A 19,646-nucleotide genomic window follows, 5' to 3' on the forward strand; every position below is an offset into this window, starting at 1 on the left:
CCTATCTACATTTAAAGCACATTTAGATGATTTAGACAACTAAAATATACTGTGTTAAATGGGAAACTGAAAAAAGTCTCCCTTCCATGTGCCACCACACAATTACCTCTGTCTCAATAACTTTATAAAAAAAGTTAGTATATCTCAGAGTCTTAAAATTATTTTTTGTTTTTTTAACATTTTGTGTGTGTGGTAAAATATACATAAAATTTACTACTGTAGCCATTTTTTTAAGTCTACAATTCAATGGCATTAAGTTCATTCACAATGTTGTACAACAATCACCACTAGTATTCACTTCCAGAACGTTTTCATTGCCTCAAACATAAACTCTGTACCTACTGAAGAATACCTCCTCATTGCCCTCTCCCCATAGTCCCTGGTGACCACTATTCCACTTTCTGTCTCTATTCTAGATACCTCATGGAAACTTATAATATTTGTCCTTCTGTATCTGGCTTATTTCAATTAGCATATGTTTTCAAGGTTAATCCATGTTGTAAGATGATATCAGAATTTCATTCCTTTTTAAGGATGAATAATATTCCACTGTATGTACATACCACATTTTATTTATCCACTCATCTGTTGGTGGACACTTAGCTTTTAGTACACTCAGAGTTGTGCAACCATCATCACAATACATTTTAGAATATTTGTATCACTCTCAAAAGAAACCCCAAGCCCTTTAACTATAATCCCCCTCACTCCCCTCCACCCCAGGAACTACTAATCTACTTTCCGCCTCTCTAGATTTGTCTATTCTGTAGATTTCATATAAATGGAATCATACAGTATGTGGTCTTTCATGATTGGCTTCTTTCACTAAGCATACTGTCAAGATTCATCCATGTTCCAGCATGTATCAGTAACTGATTCCTTTTTATGGCCAAATATTATTCCATTAAATGGATATACTACATTTTGTTTATCCATTCATTCATTAGTTGATGGACATTTGGGTTGTTTCCATACTTTGGCTATTATGAACAATGCTGCTCTGAACATACGTATACAAATACACGTGTATATTTTATGTGTACAGATGTTTTCATTTCTCTTGGGTATGTATCTAGAAGTGAGATTGCTGGATATGGTAACTCTATGTTTAACTCTTTGAGGAACTATCAGATTATTTTCCAAAGTGGCTGCACTGTTTTACATTCCCACCAGCAGTGTGTGAGGTGATTTCTCCACATCCTTGCCAACACTTATTATTATCTGTCTTTTTGATTATAGCCATCCTAGTAGGTGTGAAGTGGTATCTCACTGTGGTTTTGCTTTGCATTTCCCCAATGACTAATGATGTTGAAAATCTTTTTATATCCTTATCAATATTTAACATATTTTTATTGCATCAGTGCTTTTATTTTAAAACATTTATGTTTAGCAATATATTAAAGTCAGTATGTTCTTAAATATAACAAATATGTTTAATAGCACAAGCAGTATTTTGCTGCTATTAAACTAAATATACAGAAATAGTTGTCCTAATCAATAAAATGAAGTATAGTCAGACTCTTCATATTGTATTTGTTTATAGCCAGTCACCTAAGTGTTTCTCTCATTTAACTGACATGTTTTTGTTTAAATATAATCAATTCCTGTGCTCAAGAATGCCAATCAGGTGCAGCCACTACAGAAAATAGTATGAAGATTCATCAGAAAACTAAAAATAGAACTACATGATCCAGCAATTCCACTGCTAGGTATTTACCTTAAGAAAACAAAATCATGTCTTGAAAAGATATCTGCACCCTCATTTTCACTGCAGCATTATTTACAACAGTCAAAACAAGGAAACAACCGAAGTGTCCGTTAACAAATGAATGGATAAAGAAGATGTCATACACACACACACACACACACACACACACACACACATGCATGTGCGCACACACAAGAATATTACTCAGCCATAAATAAGAAGGAAATCTTGCCATTTAACACATGAATGGACCTTGAGGGCATTATGCTTAGTGAAATAAGTCAGAGGAAGACAAATACTATATGATATCACTTACGTGAGTAATCAAAAAATTATTTTCTTCAAAATTGAACTAAAAGATACAGAGAACAGATTGGGGGTTGTGGGGGTGGGGAAGGTGAGGGCTGTGAATTAAATGGGTGAAGGTGGTCAAGCTTCAAGAGAACCTTCTTATTTGAGTATTCCAGATTTAGTGAACAAATCCACCTCCATTTGCATCTGAATTACCTAAACCTTTGTCTTTACTAATTAAATAGCTCCAATTTTTTAAAGGTCTAGGTTTCCACCTATAATCATTTTAATCCAATTATTATTCCAATTAAAGCTTTCTACATGGTTGTATATAACTAGAGCACAATCATTTCACACTTCCAATACTATTCCTTCCTTCTTTTCTGGATGTGGTATTCATTCATTCAAGCACCTTTTGGATATAAGCGCTTGTGCCAGATGCTAAGAGAACGTGAGGTATAGTCCCTGTCCTTGAGAAAAATACCATCCAGTATAACTTTTTAAACAAAACTGGACTTTACTAAATGTTCTTTATAGTTTACTGTGGCTTTAATTCCATGGCTGATTCTAATATTGTACAATTACCTTATTGTGGTTTCGGTTTCATTTCCTGAACACACGCATGATCTAGTACTTTATTACCAAAGCTCAGGCTTGCCTGGTGGCACAGTGGTTAAGAATCCACCTGCCAATGCAGGGGACACGGGTTCGAGCCCTGGTCAGGGAAGATCCCACATGCCGCGGAGCAACTAAGCCCGTGGGCCACAACTACTGAGCCTGTGCTCTAGAGCCCGCGAGCCACAACTACTGAGCCTGTGCTCTAGAGCCCACGAGCCACAACTACTGAGGCCTGCGTGCCTAGAGCCTGTGCTCCGCAACAAAAGAAGCCACTGCAGTGAGAACCCCACGCACCATAACGAAGAGTAGCCCCCACTCAACACAACTAGAGAAAGCCCGCGCACAGCAACGAAGACCCAACACAGCCAAAAATAAATAAAATAAACTTATTAAAAATAAATACTAAAGCTCTCCTAAGTTTTGAGAGACCTTTCTCCAAATTATTTCCATAATTTTATAACACTTAAAAACAATGATTAAAAAGAATAAAATACTTAAATGTTTAAAAAGTGTAAAACTTATACTCTGAAAACTACAAAACACTGTTGAAAGAAATTAAAGACCTAAATTAAAGGAAACACATCCCATGTTCATAGACGATAAGACTGAATACTATTAAGATGGCAATGCTCCTCAAACTGACCTACAGATTCAATGCAATCCCTATTAAAATCACAGCTCTCCTTTTTGCAGATATTGAGAAGCTGATCCTAAAATTCAAATGGAAATTCAATGGATCCTGAATAACCAAAACAATCTTATAAAAGAAGAACAAAATTGGAAGACTCACTCTTCCCAATTTCAAAGCTACAGTAATCAAGACAGTGCGTTAGTAGCATAAGAATAGACATACAGATGAATAGAAAAGAACTGAGAATCCAGAAATAAACCCATATGCCTATAGTCAACTGATTTTCAACAAGGTTGCCAAGACCATTCAAAGGGAAACAATAGTCTTTTCAACAAATAGTACTGGGGGCAATTGGATATACACATGCAAAAGAATGACACACCACAGGCTGCACACCATAGACAAAAATTAACTCAAAATGGATCAAAGACCTAAATGTAAGAGCCAAGAATATTAAACTCCCAGAAGAAAACACAGGTGTAAATATTTGTGACCTTGGATTAGGCAGCAGTTTCTTAAATATGACACAAAGCATAACCAACAACAACAAAAAAGATAAAGTAGACTTCGAGAAAATTAAAAACATTTGTGCATCAAAAGACACTACCAAGAAAGTGAAAAGACAGCTCACAGAACAGGAGAAAATTTTGGCAAATCATATATCTAATAAGGGACTTGTATAAAGAATATATAAAGAACTCTTACAATTCAACAATGAAAAGACAAATAATTCAATTTTAAAATGAGCCAAGCCTTGAACAGACATTTCTCCAAAGAAGATATATTAATGGCCAATAAACATATGAAAAGATGCTCAACATCATTAGTCATTAGGTAAATATAAATCAAAACCACAGGAGACTGCTTCATACCCAACTAGAGATAGCTATAATCAAAAAGCTAAGAGTAAGTGTTGACAAGAATGTGGAGAAATCAGAACCCTCAAACATTGCTGCTGAAAATGTGAAATGGTGCAGCCACTGCAGAAAGCAGTTTGGCAGTTCCTCCAAAAGTTAAATATACAGTTACCATATGATCCAGCAATTCCACTCCTAGGTATATACCCAGAGAAATGAAACGCGTGTACACCCAAAAACTTGTACACAAATGTGCATAATAGCCAAAATAACCCAAATGTCTATCAACTAATAAATGAATGGATAAACATAGTAGTATGTAACCATCTAATGGAATATTATCCACCCATAAAAAGAAATGAAATACTGATACATGCTACAACATGAATGAACCTTGAAAACATTATGCTAAGTGAAACAAGAAGTCACAAAAGACCACATATTATATGATTTCTTTTATATGAAATGTCTAGAATAGGCAAATTCATAGAAACCAAAAGCAGATGAGTGGCTACCAGGAGCTGGGGATGTGGGAGGGAATGGGGAATGACTGCTAAATGAGTAAGGGGTTTCTTTTTGGGGTGATGAAAATGTTCTGGAATTATATACTGGTGCTGGTTACACAACACTGTAAATGGACTACAACTCACTGAATTATACACTTTAAAACTGTTAAAATGAGGACTTCCCTAGTGGCGCAGTGGTTAAGAATCCACGTGTCAATGCAGGGGACATGGGTTCAATCCCTGGTCCAGGTAGATCCCACATGTCGTGAAGTAACTAAGCCCATGTGCCACAACTGCTGAGCCTGTGCTCTAGAGCCCACATGCCGCAACTGCTGAGCCCATGAGCTGCAACTACTGAAGCCCGTGCACTCTAGGGCCTGCGTGCCACAACTACTGAGTCTGTGTGCTGCAACAAATGAAGCCCACACGCCTAGAGCCGGTGCTCCACAACAAGAGAAGCCACTGCAACGAGAAGCCCACGTACCTCACGAAGAGTAGCCCCCACTCACCGCAACTAGAGAAAGCCCGCACGCAGCAACGAAGACCCAATGCAACCAAAGATAAAAAATTTAAAAAAAATTTTAAACTGTTAAAATGATAAACTTTATGTTCTACGAATTTCACCTCAATTAAAATAAAAAGATAATCAGGAACCAAGTCTTTAAGAATGTGGATTTCACCCTAAAACCCATGGACACCATTACAGGATTTTTAAGTAAGCAATAATGATTAGATCTGTATTTTAGGAAGATTAATCCTGCACAACATAGTGCTGTGAATGCCTAAACCTTAGTATATAAATTTAGCAACGTCTGATTTGGGTGTTCAGAAGCTTATGCATAGTAATAAAATCCTGGTTTCTTGCTACATCTTGAGTAAGTATGTTTGCCAAATAACTTACCTGTAGATATAAATTCTATTTTACTTATTTAACAAATACTTATATAGTGCTTACTATGTGCCAAGCACTATTCCAAGTTCTTTAGAAATATTAACTCATCCAATCCTCATAACAAATATATGAATCTACTATCTCCACTTTATAGAAGAACAAACTGAGTGAAGAAAGGTTAAGTAACTTGCCTAAAATCACACAGCTATTAAGTAATGCGTGTTTTTGAAACTGGGTTTCTATTCACAAGTCAGATAAATAAGTGGGACTTTGATTTACTTATTATCTCTACCACTTTTAATTTCTAAGAAAAACTTCATATTCTTCTATTTCAACTCTTCTGTTTATTTGTTCGCAATTCACTATGCACTAAATTATTTTTTCTGTGCAGAATTTACAGTGTTGATTCTATCCATTCTTGTGAAGTTTGATTGAAAAACATTCTCAAGAAAATTATTTTTTAGTTTTTATTTACTATATACTATAAACATGTTATTTATGTTTACTATAACAGAGTAGTAATTTGGTTAACTAATTACTTTCTGTTCTTCAACTACTTCATTACCCAGTTTTTTTTTTTAAGCAATGAGTTTTTTAAAGGAATTAAGTAGTAATTTTATCCAAAGCATGTTATTCAAGTATTATATATAAATTTCCATCCTGTACTCAATATTATAGGTCAAAATAAACTAAGAAAATGAAAAGTTCTTCAAAAATAATTTTAAAATTATAAAATTCAACTATATGTTTATATTTCCCATTCATTCACTCTACGTTAGCCTAATAGTCTAGAGAGTATGACCTAACAATAAAAATGAAAAAGGAATATAGAAAAAAGTCTTGGAGGTCACAATACAATTTTATAAAAACTTACTCAAGTAAATTTTTGATTTACAGTGTTTCTAAAGTACTTATAACTGCCCATTATCTAGGCACTTATAAATTGAGCCTATAATGTTCACAAGTTATAAATTTATAACTTGTGAACATTAATTTATTATCATTAATTAGCATTTACAGTAGTATTTTTACAGTTAAGCACAAGAGAGTACTCACATGGGACAGAAAGCTCATATTGTTTTTACCTAATTTTTGCTTAACCTACAGAAATAATCAGAGTACAAATAAGTACATACCCCCTACCTACATACTCTTCAGCTCTATAACCCTCTGAAGACTAAAACTATTTTAAAAATAAAGTTTAAAGTTTTAAACTTCATTTTACAGTTATTAAGTATAGGGGCAAACTATATGCTCAGGTATACTTCGCACATAAGTATTTTCCTATTAACAAATAGGAACTTCATATTAACTTCATTCTTCATTCCAGACTGAATTACAAAACCCTTTAAAACTCTGTGTTATCACTGTTTATTTACATACAATCTCTTTTACTAAACTATAAGCAATATGTGGCCAGGATATATGGGTGAATTCACTTTGAGTGAATGAATAATAATAATATTATTATTATAATATTACTATGTAATACTATAATAATATTATGACTAAGTAACCTTGCACATAAGCATAAAAAAATCATCTCTAAAAAACTACACTTGGCTACATTATAGAATATAGGAATATATAAGAGAATAAAAAATGCCTTATTAACTTTATGTCCTTTAAAAAACTAGTTTTCCTTTCTAGAAGGTTATGGTGGTTGAATAACAAAAGTTAAAGAGAAAAGAGTACACACTGTATCCTGTAAATATAGTGTGTACTGCATAAATCCACTTAAACAAAATTCTGAAGAAAGGCAAAACTAATCTTTGGTAAGGAAAAACATCAGTTTTCCTGAGGGGCTGGAGTGGGCAGAATTTACTACAAAAGATCAAGAGGCAGCTTAACGGGATGACTGAAATGTTCTGTATCTTGTCTGTAGTGATTACACAAATGTATACACCTGTTAAAAACTCAAGGAACACTTGAAATGGGTGTACCTGGGTACCTCTATAAGGATGGTTTGTTTTTCTAAAAGAGAGGAAAGAAAGGATACAAGAACAGCAGAACCAACAAGCAAAATGTAGAGAGTACCATGAGAAAATGGAGACATGGGTAGAATGGGAAGATTGGGGGAAAAAAAGAGACAGACAATGGAAAGAAGAACCAAAGCAAATTAATAGGGCCCTATGCAAAATATCACTATTCGTATAGCATTTCATAGTTTTCAAAATCCTCTAACATTATTTCAGTTATTCTTCCTCACAACTCTTAGGTAAGCAAGCCTGATGACAATGTCTCTGCTGAAGAAAAGGAATGCTTACACGATTTTCCACATGGTCTCAAGGCTTAACTAGAATTAAAACGCAAATTTTCTACTGCCTAACAGAATTTTCAGGAAGTTCAAAAACAAACACCAACCACGACAATGAATAGAACTAACTCCCAATGCTCTATGAGTACTGCTTTTTCTGTTACTCATCTCTTCTCAGGTTTAGTTACGCTCTGAAACATACCAGCAGAAATAGGGTGCAATGACTTCTATGCTTCCATAAAACTACTGCCAAAGAAATCAAGAGCCCCATGGCATCTTCCGTTTTTAAAGCAGTTCTCCTTAGGTGGTGGCTTGCCCTTCCTTTTCACTTTTGAGCACCATCAACAGTCAAAACAGAGGTGGTTCAACCAGCAGTGTGCTTCAGCAAAATCTTGATTTACATGCACCAAAGCCAGGAAATGATTTGCTAATTTTGAGTGCTAAAATATTCCTAAAAAGGGTTATCATCATAATCTTTACTGATTTTTTGTGTGGCTTATAGAATTTCCCTCCTTACTTTATGGGAACTGTTAAGCTAAAGAAATCTACACAAAGTACTCTCTATATACCATCTGAACAGTGGTGTAATCTTTTTAGGGCCTGAAGTGTAAATGCCAATTATCAAGTGTTTGTATTGTAAGAAAGTTAAGTATAAACTCAAAACTCTGGGGTAAAATAGTCAAGTTTCAAATACCAGCCTCCTTCACTGGCTATGTAACCTTAAGAAAATCAGTGAATCCCTCTGTACCTCAGTTTCCTCGTTTATGAAACAGGGATACTGATACTATCTCACAGGACTTTTCTGAGGATTAAACGTGGAAAATATCTGTAAAATGCTGGTACACACAAATTGCTCAAAAAATGACTTCAATTATTACTAACACTGAATTTATTATTCTTTATTCTCTTTACCAACACTTTCTTTTGACATGTCCTACAAAGACTGCTTTACATAGATTTTTTAAAACTAAAACTAAATTCATAAAGATAAGAGTAATCAACTTGGCTCACTATTTATTAGTAACTTTTCTGTTCTTGTCTCACCTTCAAAACCAACTACCAAATTTACTAAAGGACTAATAATAACATTTCTGAATGGGAAAGAAATGATACGGATTCATGGCTGGCCAGCAGTAATAATCAGTACCTACTTATCAAATAAATATTAAAAATAAAAGCAAGAGAAAAAATCTATTTTTAAGTTATTAAGAATAAATAAAAGTAACTGAAAAATCTCATGTATCACATCTTTAGTTGAAACCATCAAATATATAGATCCTTCATCACAACATCAGGTTTTATTTACATTTGGAAGCTGAAATCATTACCTGTAGTTAATCCATAGACTATTTCTACCTTTTCATTCAAATACATGTTTATAATTAGTGTATATACCTCATTAGTTTTTTAACCTTGATTTTTATTAAGGCAACAGGAAATAAAAGACGTGACTCTCTTTCATGTAACTTAGAATAAAATCTTAGCAACAAGAAAAGAGCGTAAGATAATAAGCAACATATCTATTGAAGAAAGTCTTTTACTTCTCATAAAGTTAGCAGAATTATCCTGTCACTACATAATCAGGCCCAACTGGTATCTCAGATTAATTTGATCTTTATTTTTTTCTAATTACCTGTTATTCTTAATAGAAAATAATCCGATGGGTCAACTTTTTCTAATAAAAAGTGGTTATTTTTATATATAACATTGACCACAATAAGAAATGTTTATCTGTACTACCATTTTCAAGTTTTAGGGGACTCCTGGAATAAATACAGTAGAGTCAAGAATGAATCAAGAGCAGACCAAGGACCATCTGATTAAATATGAATTTCTATCATCTTATTGTAACAAGCAATAGAATTCCAGTATTGAATAAAAATAAAAATTAAAAAAGCAGAGTTTAGGAAGAGACACAAAAACAAATGATAGGAAATCAGAGAGAGATGGATCCTAGAAACAAAAAGTTGGCAGGAACTAGGTATGATTCTGTCATATGTTTGAAATTCATTTCCATAATTATTTCCTCAATAATATTTTTAGTTTATTAAGTATGGAGCAATAGAGAATACTAGATACTAAACAAGAAAAGAATCCAATAGATTACTTTTAATGTTAAATACTTTCAAAAAGTCCTTTCCAGTAAGATATCTTCATACATTTCATCATGTTAAGAGTTAATGGCCTGGGGCTTCCCTGGTGGCGCAGTGGTTGAGAATCTGCCTGCCAATGCGGGGGACACGAGATCAAGCCCCGGTCTGGGAAGATCCCACATGCCGCGGAGCAACTGGGCCTGTGAGCCACAACTACTGTGCCTGAGTGTCTGGAGCCTGTGCTCCACAACAAGAGAGGCCGCGACAGTGAGAGGCCCGCGCACCGCGATGAAGAGGGGCCCCCACTCGCCGCAACTAGAGAAAGCCCGAGTACAGCAACGAACACCCAACGCAGCCAAAAATAAATAAATAAATAAAATAAATTTATGGGAAAAAAAAAAGAGTTAATGGCCTACCTTACGAACACAGGCCCTAGGAAAGAAATAAATCAGGCTTAATGGTAATTCAGAAATATTCCATAAAATCAGTAAAAACACTGTTACTATTTTTAGGATTTTCATTTTTGAACTATAAAGTAAAATTATGCATGGTACAATATCAAACAGATTGAGAGTAGTTAAAAAAAAAAAAGGTTATTTTCCCCTTAATGTAATATTTCATATTTTCTTTTAATTTGATCCATATGTAATTTAACTCACTTTTAAAAGCATTTAAAAATTTTAATCCATTGTTTTTATTACTTTACTTCTTCCAATTTGCTTATATTATTTTTCCTGTTTTATCTGATTTTTCTACCATCTTATCTTACATCTCTATAAGTACTTCTAGAATGACCTCTTATTATTTGCTTATTTAGTTTAATTTTTAATCTCAGTTTTTATATAGCAAACTATATATGCCAAAATCAACATTTTTTAATACAGAAAGTGTAAGAAATGGCACCTTTTTTTTCCTGTAGTTGAACATTTTTTCCAGGTCCTCCAAAGAAGAACCCTAGCCTTAAAGTCTGAACACTGTAAGTGTAAACCATTTTATTTTTTTAAAAATATATACAAACTACCTTCTTTAAAGAGGTACGGAAAATGCAAAAATAGAATCAAAAAGTAAAAATCTGTAGTGTATACTTTTGTCCAGGATTTTTTTCTATGCAAGCTATTTTTAATATAATTGCAACAATATCTTTTATTTACTTATTAGGAGTTTCACATGTAATTATGGGGTCACCAGAAACATTATTTTAATGGCTACATATCATTACATTAAATAGCTAGACTCTTTTCCCATTGTCAGGCAATCACCAAATTACATAAAACGGTATTAGCAGAACTATGCAGGGTGACGGATGTTAACTAGACTTATTATGGTGATCACTTCCCAATATATATAAGTATCAAATCACTGTTGTGAATTTGAAACTAACATAATGTAATATGTCAACTATATCTCAAGTAAAAAATAAGAAACTAATTTCCTATTCTTTTTGTGTGTGTGTGTGCGGTACGCGGGCCTCTCACTGCTGCGGCCTCTCCCGTCGTGGAGCACAGGCTCCGGACGCGCAGGCCCAGCAGCCACGACTCATGGGCCCAGCCGCTCCGCGGCATGCGGGATCCCCCGGACTGGGGCACGAACCTGCGCCCCCTGCACCAGCAGACGGACTCCCAACCACTGCGCCACCAGGGAAGCCCTAATTTCCTATTCTTGAAAAGGGGGAGAGGGAGTAGAAGGACCAGCATTGATATGAAAGATAAATGCAAACTGAATAGTAAAGAGATTTTAAATCTATTTTTGAAGCTAAATACCCAACTGTAGGTTTTCCAACCTTGTCTTCCTTAAAAAAAAAAAAAAAAACAACTTTTAATTTGTAAAACCTATGTTCTCTAAAAAATTTAACAAATTGTATGATAATAATTAAATTCCCTTCACACTGGGCTGAGTTTTTTAGTTATTAGATAGAAATCTAGACTACTGGACTTCCCTGGTGGCACAGTAGTTAAGAATCTGCCTGCCAATGCAGGGGACACGGGTTCGATCCCTGGTCGGGGAAGATCCCACATGCCACGGAACAACTAAGCCTGTGTGCCACAACTGCTGAGCCTGTGTGCCTAGAGTTCGTGCTCCACAACAAGAGAAGCCACCGCAATGAGAAGCCCGCACACCACAATGAAGTGTAGCCCCCACTTGCCACAACTAGAGAAAGCCTGCACGCAGCAACGAAGACCCAACGCGGTGGGGGGGGGGGGGGGGGATTAAACCATTAAAAAATACTTTGTTAAAAAAAAAGGAAAAAAGAAACCTAGACTATTGATGTAAAGCATACATACATAAATATTACTAGACAATACTTCATATTATATATCGTAGGGAGTCAGTACAGTATGGTACTTAAGATAACAGATTCTGAAGTGAGACTACCTGAGCTGGAATCTTGGCTCTACAACTTACCAGCTGTGTGACTCTAGGTAAGTTACTGAAACTCCCTATGCCTCCTTAGCTTCCTCATCTGTGAAATGGGGTAATAGTAACAATCTCAAACAGCTGTTATGAGAATTCAGTGAGTTCATATTTGTAAAGTTCCTGGCACATAGTAGGAACTATATAGATGGCTGTTTAAATTTTTAAAATTTTAAATTTAATTTTTCAAATTTAGCTAACATTTATAGAGCTTACTATACACCAGGTTAAATGCTTTACACGAATTTGCCTCAAATAATCTTAACAACACCTCTGATGAAGATATTATTGCCCCCATTTAAAACAGAGAAAATTGAAGCACAGAAAGATTAAATGACTAAGCTGAGGTCACACACAAACATCAAACAAGGATTTGAACCCAAGTCTGACCACATAACCTACAAACTTAGCACAGATTGCTCTTATACACTAAGAGCAGTAGCCTCCTGCTGTACAATATCTTGCTGAAATAAGAATTTTTTGTATTTCCTGGAATACAGTATTTTAAAAAGTAATATAAAAAATATCAATATGATACAAAAGTATTTATACATGAAATGATTATGATGTCTGGTATTTGCTTTAAAATAATACAGCTTGGGGGGAGGAGAGAGGATTAAAAAAACAAGAGTAGACATACTTTGATAGCTATTAAAGTTTGGTGATGGGTACCACCAAACCCATAAATAAACAAAATGATGTGTTCATCATTTTATTCTCTCCACTTCTGTGTATTCTTTAAAATGTCCATAATAAAAGGTTGAAAATAGAAATAGGGTACATAGATTAAATCCTTTCATCACACAAGCAAACAACTTTCTTATGATACCTTGTATCAAAGATATGAGAACATGACATACTTGATACTTATACATTTTACAACTTATATATAATCAATAAAGGGTGGTATTACTTTAAATAATTGAGTATCCTCTCAACCAAAATGAAAAATTAGTGAAAGTATTTTGGCATAAACATGTAAATATACATACTAGATTGTTGCCTGCATTTCCATCAACTTGTTAAAAATATTTGCTTAAATAATTAACACTAGTTTTTTTTTTCTTATCCTTCTCCTGCCTGATAATCTCTATGATTATAACACTCTGGTTTGCTGCCCAGAAAATGGATGAGTTTTTGTACAGACAAATATAACTCCACAACATGGTCACAAATTGAACAATACAAATAGAAACAACAAATCTACTTCACTAAGAAACACTTCTAAAAATTCCTTGCCTCAAAGTGTAGTTGATTTTCATACTAATATATACCATAGGTATATATATACCTATGGACTTTTTATAAGTATAAATATAATCAATAATTAATCTGAGAACTTTTATATGCTTTAAATTATAGTTAAAACAATTTAGCTGATACTAAAGGAAAAAAAATTTATTAAGCCAGACACTATACTAGGCATTTTCATACACATTAGCTCACTAAATTTAAGAGATTATATACATCTTTATAAAAGAACATTAAAGTTTAGAGAGGTAAAATCAGTTGCCCAAGGTCACAGAGCTAAAGGTCACAAGTAGCTAAATTGGTATTCAAATTTAAGCTTAATTACAAAACCCACTTTTTCCCTTGACACCTACACTCAAGTCGAACTTAAATATTTAGGGCCTTTTTTAAGTGGACCATAAAATGCTTATGTTACTGGTTACATATATATTTTACAGTGGCAGCCTGGCTTTGGGTAAAGAGCACCAACTACAACACAAAAGCACTGTTTGTTTCTACTACCGTATGATTTTTTTCCCCCCAAGTCTCTTAATTTCAGCCTCAGGTTACTCATCTTTATAATAGGAAAATTAATATCCTTGCTGTCCAGTTCCCAGGATTACATGATTCAAAAATGACATACGTGAAATCACTTCAAAAACTGCAAAAACAAGTAGTCCTTTTTTTTGTCTTAAAATGCTAAAAACAACACAGAATAATGTTTTCTAAAGTAATCGTCAGCTGTTTAAATTATGCTACACATTCTAACATTTCCAGAACTTTCTAAAACCCTTTTTTCTAAGCATAGCTCAATCATCATCTCTATTACTTGGCTTTCCTTATCCTTAAAAATGATGCAAGAGTAATGACATCAATGCTTCTGTAATAAATAATTAATATGCCATTCTGAAATGCTCAGCATATGAAAGATCTAAATTCTGACTTTCCAAACTAAATATGTGTTTGGTGTCACTCTTTTAGTTATGTTCATGATCTTAATGTTTGAGCCTTTTCATATTCAGTTTGTTTTGTAAAAAACTAGAATCAAGATATGGAATTCTACAGTAGAATACCCAACACATAATTTTTAATAGTTTTGTGGGGTTTTTTCCCAAGGCTTCTCGAAACAGATAAAATAGCTAACAAGGACATCAAACACAGTAACAAAATCCACTAAAACATTCAGCTGCTCTAAAAGAAGGATCAGGCTCTTTAGGAGAAAACTAGATTGTATGAGTTTGCAAAGTTTAACACTTTCTCATTTAAACTCCATTTCAGAGAAAGCCTTTGCATACTCACACAATATGCTTTAAAATGGCACTTTGCTGACCTTCCAATAGTCCAGCTCTATGAAAATTCTGTGATGGGTGTAACTTCAGAGAATCTGAAAAACACAAAAAGCATTAAGTACTTTTTATGCTGAATGACTTAAAAAAAAAAAAGCCAAGGATAGCATACATCTCTTATATAATTGTCACGTAATTTTAAGAGCTGAAGTCCCTATTTGTGAATATATTCTCGCAAAAGAAGGCTGAATTGCCTCTACACTGGTCTCTATACTAAACCTAGATTTTCATAAAGGATTTGTTTCATGGAAAATTATCTGATGATTACTGCACAAACGGTGTTAATGTCTTGACTATTCTTAGCACCCAACTGTACCACATTAGCCCTTCTCTAAGAATCACCTCTAGATATCGTCTCTTCCTTTCTGACACTCAAAACTACAATATTTCCAAACTATTTCAGGATGGTGGCTGCCAACTAAAGTCATCAGAGCAACAGACAATGGCTACAGTTACTAAGTAGGACTCTGTGTACAAACTCAATCGTCAGTCTATAAAGTCCAGCACCTTCCAGAGAAAACCACCTCACTCTGATTCACTTCAACGATTTTAAATACATGAATGTGAAGCTGAAGACCCCCTTTTTGCAGGGGGTGGAATCAGCGGATGGATACATCAAATCAAAAACCGAAGAAACCCTGAATTTCTCAGGAAGGAGGTTCACAATGGCACACAATGTTTTTTTTAACATGGTAAAATAGCCCAGTTATGTCTTTTGCCCCCTCCCAGTGATTTAAAAAGTGACTAAGTGCAGTGGGAGCATTTTGGTTTGATGGCCCTTGCACAAGGAACCTGTTCTAACACATTCTTGTGGTGTCCAGTATAGGAATTTAACCCCAGTAGCGATCAGCTCAAGTGTTAATATTTTATATCCCGGGAATCCCCTTCAGGCCTTAGCCAAAAGAGTTTTAAAACGGGAAACTGTGTCCGATGCCCCCTCCCTGCAAGGAGCCCTGGAACGGCAACGAAAGAGAAAATTCTCAAAGGGCAGCAACTGTGCCTGAGCCGGTACCCCTGGGACAGGAGAGGAATAAAACTAATTCAGGGAGAGCACCCCTCTCTTTGTAAAACAGAGGCAGAAGTAAGTAATTAGAATGCCACAGAAGTGCAAAGAGAGGAAAAAACAAAGAAAGAAAAGGAAAGAAAATTCGGGCTCTTTCCAGACATAAGATGACGAGGAAAGAAGGACGCCTGGTCGAGGGGGGCCGTCCCAACAAGGGGAGGGAGTGGACTAGGCCGGAGAGAGAGGGGGGCAGAACGACGGCGCACAAACAACCTGGAGAGGGAGAAAAATGGTGACCCTGAACCCAGAACCCGCTCCAGGCTATGCCACCCGTTTGGGGGCAACTTTGCCGGGGACGATGGTCCTGGTAAGAGGAGCCGCAGCAGCCGGATCGCGGCGGCCCCAGCGCAGGGCCCAGTCCGGGGTGATCCCCGAGCCGGGGAGGCCAGGGCCGGCCGCTCGAGGAGGGTGGCGGGGCCCGACCGCCGAGGAGCGCTCAGAGCCACCGGGTCCGCAGAGACCCGGGGGCCGACGGCATTTGGGCCCCGTGCGGCCGGCGGCTCCGCGGGGGAGGGGCCGCCACTCCTCCCTGGCCCCTTCCACCAACCCCCGACCTCCTCGGCCTCTCCCCACCCCCCAAGACAAGCCATCCCGGCAGGGGCTCGGCAGCCGCCCCCGACCGGGACCCCTCCGGCTCCGCGGCGCTGGGCCTCCCCGCCCCCACGCCCCAGCCCCCAGCCTGACTCACCTCGCGAGTACAGGGACTTGGGCGACTCCAGGTCTAGGTCCGCGCTGAGCAATGAGATGAAGTCCGAGGGCATCGCAGCTCGACCCAGCCCGGCCCGAGGGCAGCGGGAGGGGGGGAGCGGCGGTGGCGGCGGCACCTCCTCTCCGGGACCGCGGGCACCGAACCGGGGGCGGCAGGCGAGGGCGGCTGCCGCTGCCTCCTCCTCGAGGGCAGTGACTTCCACTGAGCCGAGGACCGAGGAAACGGCGTCGGGGTGGAGGGGAAACTCCACGGAGACTAATTTTCGGCGAGCCAGGAGCGGGGGTTCAGGGCGGGGAAAGGGAGGGGGAGAGCCAACGGGTCCGTTTCGTGCTTCTCCTCAGCGAAAACTGACGGTCGCTGCCGCCACCGCCGCCGCCGCCGCCGCTGACAGGAATCTGAGCCCCGCCTCCCGCGGGGCACTGCGCAGGCGCGGAAGGGGGGCGCCCCAGAGCGGGGAAGAGCCCGGGCGACGCCGGAGGGCGGAGCGGCGCACCACGGAACAGCATCAACAAGGGCTTCGCTTCCTGCGAACAGCGGCCTGGGGCTGCTGTTCCCGAGCTGGGAAAGGTCCCCGCCGGCAGGGAGGGAGGGAGGCTGGGAGGTGTCCGCGCCTGGGGCCCCGGGGAGGGAAAAGGTATTTGCACCGACCTGGTGGCGGCGAGCCGAAGGCGGCCAGCCCAGCGCCGAGCTGAGCGTAGGAGGAGATAGAGCTGGGGAGGGGGGGAGCCGAGGCGTCCGCGAGAAGAGGGGAAAGACCCCAGAGTCGGAACGTCCTGGGTGGGCAGGCTTGGGGTCTCGCAGGGGAATAGAGTGTCGACGCTTGCACAGTCACCACCCCTTTGGGGTTTGCAGAGCGATGTCTGAATTGAGTTGGTCAAAAGGCTGTCAAACTCATTTCTTAATTAGGAAATGACGGACCATATCCTGAAGACCTCGCGTTATTGGTTGTTTTTTCATTAAAGTACCCTTTCCCCTTCCCCTTTTTTCTCTCCCCCCTCCCCCAACCTTTAGGGGCTGAAAGAAAAAATGTTTTTTTAAGTCTTTCTGATTGTGCTGGGATGGCCGGGTTTATTCGGTGTGGGAGATAAAAGTCGATTTAAAAATTGAATCATATTAATCCACGTGACTGTTGTAGAGGAAAAAAGCAAACTTAAAAACCATTCTTCCAAACGGTTTTCATTTTTTTACCTTTGGACTAGGCAAGGATGGGGGAAGAACACATTTGAGTTTTTGCTATTCTGTTCATGGCGGCCAAAAGTTTCCGTTGCAAAAACTGAAAATCTTCACCTACACCGCAGACCGTTTCCTGACTCTAATAGACTTATGAGAAATTTTTAATCAAGTTATTAAAATATCAATTGGAGTGCAGGGTATGCTACTTGGGAATTTTAATCTTGTGTAGAATATTGATGCCAGCGGTCACTGGGGCAACATTTTTAAGCTATTTGAGTTGGTTTAGTTTCTCTTATTTTATCTACAAAGATAGTTACAAAGTTTAAAAATTAGTGTTATGCATACATATGTATACACACACACAGTTTATAGAGACTTTCCCCTAGGAATTTGAGCAGTTCATCTGGACTTGGAGTGGCGGGGATGGGGGAGAAGCTCTCAGCAAAGGAGGCCCTTGTGCAGATGTCTCTGGGGTGGGTCCCTCTGCAAAGCTTTACCCGCAGACCTAGAATTTAAACTTGTGTCATCAGAGTCTACCTATCTTTCCATCTGAACATCTGAGTCAGGTTGCCCAATTGTCTTTACTGCATTCTGTGTAGTAATCAACCCTGTGAACATTTTCTTCCTGTCAGAGGTAAGAAAGCTTTTCAGACCCACCCCAAGATGGCAAAGCAGAACAAGAAACTGTCCTCAAGTCTACATCACCACTGTACCCTGTTGTAACAAGTCCCAACGGAAGTCCCTTCAAAACTGGTCCGAGTCCCACTCATTTAAGAGAGGAAGATTCAAACCCCACATTGCCCAACGGGCTAAGGCCTAGGCCAAAGCTTTTGAATCTGAGTAGGTGTAAACACCTGTTGGAGACCTCCCCCCTCCATTAGTCAATATATAATGTGAGGAGAGGAAAGTGCAATGCACCAGGCAAAACCCCAATACAAAAAAAAAAAAAAAATGGGGTGAGTCACTCTGAGTGTATCCCTCTTCCCCAGACCTATGTAATCATTCAACAAACTTAGGGTATAGGAAATCCCCATTGCTGTTCTGACTCTAATTAACAAGTCAAGAATTGGCAAGGCCTCTTCCTTCCCCTTTCCCTCAACACTTCTCTGCCCTTTTGTGATTTTCTTTTTCCCCAGGACTGATGCTTTGTTGTTTATGTTAATCAGATTTCCCCTGATTAAGTAAGAGCAAAGTGAATAGGGGTCTCCCAAAGAGTGACTTGACCTAGACTGTGAATTCCAGGGATTCTTTAAGCTCAGGGCCCACTCCATCAAGCCCTGCATCAAGCAGTGATTATATCTAAATGAATATTTGAAAATTCAATGGTTAACTCCACCTCCCATCCTTTTACAGATATACATTTTTTGGAAAAAGTGCTTAAATGGATAGTTTTCATGGTCTTGCTTCGCAATAGCATAGAGACCCAGATTTTCAGTTTGTACTTAAATTTTCAGTGACTGAAAACACACATAAATTCATTAGTAAACAGTGTTTGCTCTGCTCTGATCACAAAATACAATATGATCTTCCTGATATTCAGGGTTACCAAAAATAACTATCTGATCATTGTGTCTTTAGTAAATTACATGCTACCTCAAGTTCCAATGATACTTCCTTCTCTGGTCATAAATATCTCATCTGCTTTCCCTTCTATATGATATTAGAAATAATTTTATTTTATATTTTAAAAACCACCCTATCACCAAATCGTATACTTTCATAAAACTTTATGCACAACGAAAAGTAAAACTTTAAGCATATAAACTTTGGAAATTTCCTCTCACTGAAAATTACAATAGAGTCATGGAACAAAGCATAAAGCAGATTTAGTAGTTTGTAGAATTTCTTTACGTTACTTCC

The 19,646-nt window shown here is 37.8% G+C and overlaps 1 protein-coding gene across 6 annotated transcripts in view; it reads right to left on the reverse strand.

Moving 5' to 3' along the window:
- Positions 1 to 17,117, reverse strand: part of NFAT5 (nuclear factor of activated T cells 5) — a 133,582-nt gene extending 116,465 nt beyond the window's left edge. For 2 of the 6 annotated variants that reach the window (XM_027119426.1, XM_027119429.1), the window contains exons 1-2: positions 16,593 to 17,117; positions 14,826 to 14,879 (exon numbers count right to left, since the gene is read on the reverse strand). In XM_027119426.1, the coding sequence (XP_026975227.1) occupies positions 14,826 to 14,879; positions 16,593 to 16,665 (127 nt within the window). In that variant the 5' untranslated portion in view covers positions 16,666 to 17,117. The remainder of the gene's footprint in view (positions 1 to 14,825; positions 14,880 to 16,592) is intronic. The other 4 variants (XM_027119425.1, XM_027119428.1, XM_027119427.1 and 1 more) reach the window with 4 other exon arrangements.
- Positions 17,118 to 19,646: the final 2,529 nt, after the last annotated feature.

This window comes from Aethalodelphis obliquidens, unplaced genomic scaffold, assembly GCF_003676395.1.
Source record: "Aethalodelphis obliquidens isolate GAN/ISIS:26980383/991018 unplaced genomic scaffold, ASM367639v1 scaffold20, whole genome shotgun sequence".
Lineage (NCBI taxonomy): Eukaryota > Metazoa > Chordata > Mammalia > Artiodactyla > Delphinidae > Aethalodelphis > Aethalodelphis obliquidens.